Source organism: Macaca mulatta, chromosome 7, assembly GCF_049350105.2.
Source record: "Macaca mulatta isolate MMU2019108-1 chromosome 7, T2T-MMU8v2.0, whole genome shotgun sequence".
NCBI classification, from domain to species: domain Eukaryota; kingdom Metazoa; phylum Chordata; class Mammalia; order Primates; family Cercopithecidae; genus Macaca; species Macaca mulatta.
In genome coordinates this window covers 154,356,952-154,362,951 of record NC_133412.1, presented here as the reverse complement: position 1 = coordinate 154,362,951, position 6,000 = coordinate 154,356,952, and the positions used below count along the sequence as shown (strand labels likewise).

At 43.4% G+C, this 6,000-nt stretch overlaps 1 protein-coding gene across 3 annotated transcripts in view; it reads right to left on the bottom strand.

Annotated features, from left to right (window-relative positions):
- Positions 1 to 243: 243 nt before the first annotated feature.
- Positions 244 to 6,000, bottom strand: part of TSHR (thyroid stimulating hormone receptor) — a 179,012-nt gene continuing 173,255 nt past the window's right edge. For 2 of the 3 annotated variants that reach the window (XM_077937653.1, XM_077937655.1), the window contains one exon: positions 244 to 3,625. In XM_077937653.1, the coding sequence (XP_077793779.1) occupies positions 2,212 to 3,625 (1,414 nt within the window). In that variant the 3' untranslated portion in view covers positions 244 to 2,211. 3 annotated transcript variants of the gene reach the window in all.

The window sequence follows — 6,000 nt, the reverse complement described above, 5'->3', positions numbered from 1 at the left end:
TCCCTGTCAATTAATCATAATTCAATTCACCAGGAGTAAGTTTTTCACATAAAAACCACTTATGATCAAGACAGAATGTTATACTTAAGTTATTAATTGGCTGTCAACACTTTATTTATTAATATGGATTCATTAGCAAATGTGCCAATTATTTTCCTTGTCTTCAGTTTTAACACATACAATAGTAACCCCCAAAGAAACTCACAGGTTAACAAAAAAAGAACAACACTCTAGGACTTGGCACCGTTGTTCCATAGGAAGAAAATTTATTTCATGTTGTGAGTGCAAATTTTAGTAACAATTCTGTTGAAGTCACTTTTCTGGGACTCTGTTTCCAAAGCATTAGTTCAGCTGTTCAAGATGCAACACACTATCTATCAAGATGTGATATTTTGAAATGTCACAGGAGAGAAACATATGACAAAAGGCAACACATTTGTTTAATTTCATTAGTTACAAGTGAACTTCTAGGTAAGTCATGATTTTAGATGTTTATAATAGTTTTATTAAGATGTGCAAGTCTCAATGGTAGTGATGAATGGGTATGGCTGTGGAGAGATTCCAGGTGAGTCCAGCAGGGACCATCTGTGGGGCCCCATTAACCACACTCCACAATCTGAAAACAACAAAGAGCTTTTATTTCATGGTGTGGTTTATGAGCATTCAGAAGTAATGCCATCTCTGCTTGGAGACTTTTCTAACAGGACGTTAGAGGGCTATCATCACAGGTAACCTGGAGAGTACATCTGTAGATAAAGATCCTGACTATTTTAAGTAAAGAAGAATTACTGGGGAAAAGAGGTTTTATGTCCAGTGATAAATAGGGCTGGAAAGAGCTGGCAGTTTCAGAAAAGAAGAAACCTCTCTTGACAGCTTTAGTATCATACTGTGGGCTGGAAATGGCAAAACCCATCCCTAAAGACAAGCGAAGTGTTTTGAAGTGACTCTTCATGGTGAAGTGGCAACTCTAAATAACCAAAATTTGCAACCATAGTTTATTCTTCTATATAAACACGAATCTGTTTTTGGCCTGATAATTATAGCTGGGTAGATCTAGTAATTAAATGAATGATTCAGATCCAGGCGAATATGGTTACTCAATTGAATTTTTGGTTCAGACATCGTAATCAAAAGTGAAACAAAGGAAAAATTTCCTGGGTCATATGTCAAGGCTTCAAGGACTAGGAGACAGCAGCCCTACAAAATAGGAAAAACAGATTCTACTTACTTAGTGCTGTTCTTTCTCTTTATCTTAGAAATACGTTTTTGAGGGAAAGGGTTGTACTAGAGTTTTAAAATTGGAAGAGACTATTGGACTCCTTCATTTCTACAGATTTCTGAGGTCCAGTGATTTGCCCAAAGTCCCATAGTTAGTGTCCAGCCTGTTTTATTAATCAACAGGGGATTGAGTGTGCTCTGCCCATAATTCCCACTTATTGCCACTTAGAAAGACTTTCTAGGGTTCACATCTTTTATGCTGTGAGGCTGGCCAAGAAGAGCAATTCTTAGTTTGCTAGGCCACATAAGCTGAAATCTTGCCAGTTTTTCCAGGCAACACATCATAGCTTGCTCACATCAGGTGGATTCTTGTCAAGAGATGATTAATAGGTTGAGTTAAAAAAAAACAAAACAAAGCAAAACAAAACTTAAAGCAAATTCTTTCCCTCCTTCATGTCTCATAATAGCTGTTTCTTGTATGACAGCTAGCTGTGTTTGGCTTTTCAGTTTTAAGGTAATCAAGTTCTCTTTGTATCAGGGAACAACAATTTGAACTGAGCCAACGTGGGACTGATTTTATCTTGTGGTCACCAACCAAATTAATAGCATTTTCCATCTGCTGAATCTTTAGTATGAAACGCTATACGAAACTGAGAAGCTCTATATTGACATGGCTCAGTTAATATTTACTGAACATCCTACACGATGTCATCGCTGGACTTGGTATCAGTAAAGTCTTCTAGATAGTATGGATTATTTTGATTTCACCTGGGATTCAAATATGCTGGTAGCCTAACTTCCTTCTTGGAGGCAATGATTAGGTTAATACTAATCACTCTCCAGAGATAAACTCTTGCCCCATGAAATATTGAAACATCGCCTGCACAAGAGTGAGGGCAGCTATGTGTTGGGGGTGTCATGAGATTGGAATGCATATTCAAGAAACTGTTATTGTGTAAGCTCCCCTACCATTGTGAGTAGTGTAGTGTTAACTTACAAAACCGTTTGCATATACTCTTCTGAGATTTGGCCCTGCTTCTTTGGGGTTAGATGGGAGTTTTCAAGTAGTTCATAGACATCTTGCATGTTGTGGAGATTCTTCCTCATGTTGTGGGTAACCTTTTCAACCTGAATATCAGTGCTGTTCTTTGGAGGAACCCTCTGCCCCCGGTATGCCTGAGCCTGGCGTTTACAGATGCCAAACTTGCTGAGTAGGATGAACACATCCCTCTGGAAGGCCTTGGTGAAAATAGCATAGAGGAATGGATTGGCACAGGAGTTAAGTGGATAGAAGAGGACCAGCAAGATTTTGGAATTGCTAACAGTGATGAGAGGCTTGTTCAGAATTGCTGACAGAGCATAGAACGAGATTGGGGCCATGCACATGAAGTCGGTGAAGATCAACACAGCCATCCTCTTGGCGATTTTGGTATCTTTGTCCCCTGGGTTGTACTGCGGATTCCGGACTGTGATGTAGATCTTCACATAACAGCAGCAGACGATGACGAAGGCAACTATGTTGAGCGTCAGAACAAAAACAATATATGCCAGAGCAAGAGGGGTCTCGGTGTCCATGGGCAGGCAGATGCTGACTTTGGCATAGCTACTTATTCCCACCAAAGGGAGCAGGGCGAGAAGGAAGCAGCAAACCCAGCCCCCAACCATGATGGCACATGCGTGCCTGAGGCGGATCTTCCGGTCCAGGCGCATGGCGAAGGTGATGGCATACCAGCGCTCCAGGGTGATGACCGTCAGTGTATACACCGACAACTCGCTTGCAAAGACAGTGAAGAAACCAGCCGTGTTGCACCCAGGGCCTGTCTGCCAGTCGATGGCATGGTTGTAGTACTCAGAGTGAGTGTAGAGGTCTACAGAGGCAATGAGGAGCAGGTACATCCCCATGCAGAAATCTGCAAAGGCCAGGTTGCACATGAGAAAGCGGGGGACGTTCAGTTTGTAGTGGCTGGTGAGAAGAATAAGCAGGACAAAGACGTTGCCCAGGAGAGCCAGCAGACTAACGAACCACACCACAATTCTCAGGAACTTGTAGCCCATTATGTCTTCACACGGGTTGAACTCATCGGACTTGGGGGTACACACCATGTCTTCATTGTCCCCACACACGGTGTAGTCATAATGGCTGTCAAAAGCTTGTAGAGTCTCTTCCTGGGGGTTTTTGAGCTCCTGGCCAAAACCAATGATCTCATCCTCTTGTTCTTCAAAGAAGACGTAATAATGAGCATTGTTATGAGCATCCTGGAACTTGGACTTTTCCTTGTACCCAACAATGCTGTCATCCAGATTCTCTTCATATTCCTGGTGGAGGGGGCTATTCAAGGCATTCACAGATTTTCTCTGGCGCAAGCTCTGCATACTGCTCTCATTACACATCAAGGACTCAAGGATTCTGCAAGGCAACAAAAAAGTCAGTGCTAGGCTGGGCGCGGTGGCTCATGACTGTAATCCCAGCACTTTGGGAGGCCAAGGCAGGAGGATTGCTTGAGCCTAGGAGTTTAAGACCAGCCTGGGCAACATGGCGAAACCCCATCTCCATAAAAAATGCAAACATTAGCCGGGCACGGTGGTATATGCCTGTGGTCCCAGCTACTTGGGAGGCTGTGGTGGGAAAATCACTGGAGCCTGGGGAGGTCAAAGCTGCAGTGAGGCGAGATCAGGCCACTATACTCTAGCCTGGGTGACAGAGTGAGACCCTGTCTCAAAAAAAAAAAAAAAAAAAAAAAGAGTGCTTGCTTAAAACCCATGAATGGTTCCCACATTTACAAAAATATGCAAACTACTTACTATGATGTACATAATTCTGTAAGGTTCTACAGGATCTGGGCAGGCCTGTTTCTGTGACATCATTTCTATGACCTCCCCTCCCCTACTGTGATCCAGTGGCATTGGTCTTATTTATCTTCTGCAACCACTTCAAGAACAGTGATTGAAAAACAAAAACAAACAAAAAAACCCAACAAAGTGGCCAGGTGTGCTGGCTCACGCCTGTACTTAGCCAGGCACAGTGACTCAATCCCAGCACTTTGGGAGGCTGAGGCAGGCGGATCACTTGAGGTCAGGGACTCGAAACCAGCCTGGCCAACATGGTGAAACCCTGTCTCTACTGAAAATACAAAAATTAGCTGGGCGTGGTGGCACATGTCTGTAATCCCAGCTACTTGGGAGGCTGAGGCAGGAGAATCGCTTAAACCTGCGAGGTGAAGGTTGCAGTGAGTCAAGATTGCACCACTGCATTCCAGCCTGAGTAGCAACAGGGCAAGCAAGACTCTGTCTAAAGAAAAAAAAAAGATGTGGATGCTGAAGCCAGTCGCCGTGGTGGGAACCTGGCTTTATTATTGACTAGCTTGGGTAGACCCATGAAGTTTGGTTAACTCATTTGTAACATGGGACAATGGGAGTGACTATTTCATATAGGGTTATTAAAGGATTCAATGAATTTATCTTTTTAAGGCTCTTACAATAGCACCTATAGCTTTGTAAGTGCCATATGGTGGTTATTGTTATTATTATTATTATTATTCCTATTCAAAGCTCCAAAATCCTATGTTCCCATTGCCTGAAAAACACATGGCTCCCTCTACTCATCATTATTTAGTTTCAAACTGAATATTTTAAAAATAAAACATTTATGTATTTTTAGTAGATACAGGGTTTCACCATGTTGGCCAGGCTGAGCTGGAACTCCTGACCTCAAGTGATCCACCCACCTCAGCCTCCCAAAGTACTGGGAATACAGAAGTGAGCCACTGCCCCTGGCCAGCCTGCTTATTTTCTGACTTCCTCCACTAGACAGTAAGTAAAATATGAGAGGGAATTCTTGTCTGTTCTATTCACAACAGCCAGGCACATAGAAGGTGCTCAGTAAATATGTGTTTAACAAATGAACGAATGGACACTACCATACAGGCATGCTTGTGGAAATAAGATTTAGTTTTTTCCTTGCTCACCAGACTTACAGCAAAAGGGATTCTTTAACTTGCCTCAGCTGTTGAGCAGATTTTGATTGATCTCTTGGGTTCTGGTTAAAATGTCCAATGGACTTGATCTTCTCAACTGTTTGGAGGCTAAGGAGAAAGCTAGACCCTGTCCCTGAGGTCCACTTAAGCCTCCCACCCAGCCCCAGTCCTTCTCAGTGTCGCATGGCATCAGTGTAGAGTCCACTATCACACTATCACCATCCTCTACCCCACTCCTAGCTTTTTGCAGTTATGATGCCCATGTTGGCCTTCTTTGTGTGTGTGTGCGTGTGTGTGTGTGTGTGTGTGTGTGTGTGTGTGTGTGTGTGATGGAGTCTCGGAATCTTGCTTTGTCGCCCAGGCTGGAGTGTACTGGCATGATCTCGGCTCACTGCAACCTCCACCTACTGGATTCAAGCGATTCTTCTGCCTTAGCCTCCCCAGTAACTGGGATTACAGGCACCTGCCACCACATCCGGCTAATTTTGTTTTTTGTATTTTTAGTAGACATAGGGGTTTCACCATGTTGGCCAGGCTGGTCTCGAACTCCTGACTTCAGGTGATTTGGCCGCTTCAGCCTCCCAAAGTGCTGGGATTTCAGGCGTGAGACATTGTGCCCGGCTGCCAGATTGGCCTTCTTTGTATGGCTGTTTTAGCTTCTGCCCTCACACCTGATCTGATATTTTCCTGACTGCAATTATGTGTGTAGTAAGTCAATCAGTAAATACATAGAAGCTGAGGAGGACTGAATAGAGATAATCAAGGTGGATTAGGAGGACAGATCGTAGAAGACACAACAGGGGAAATA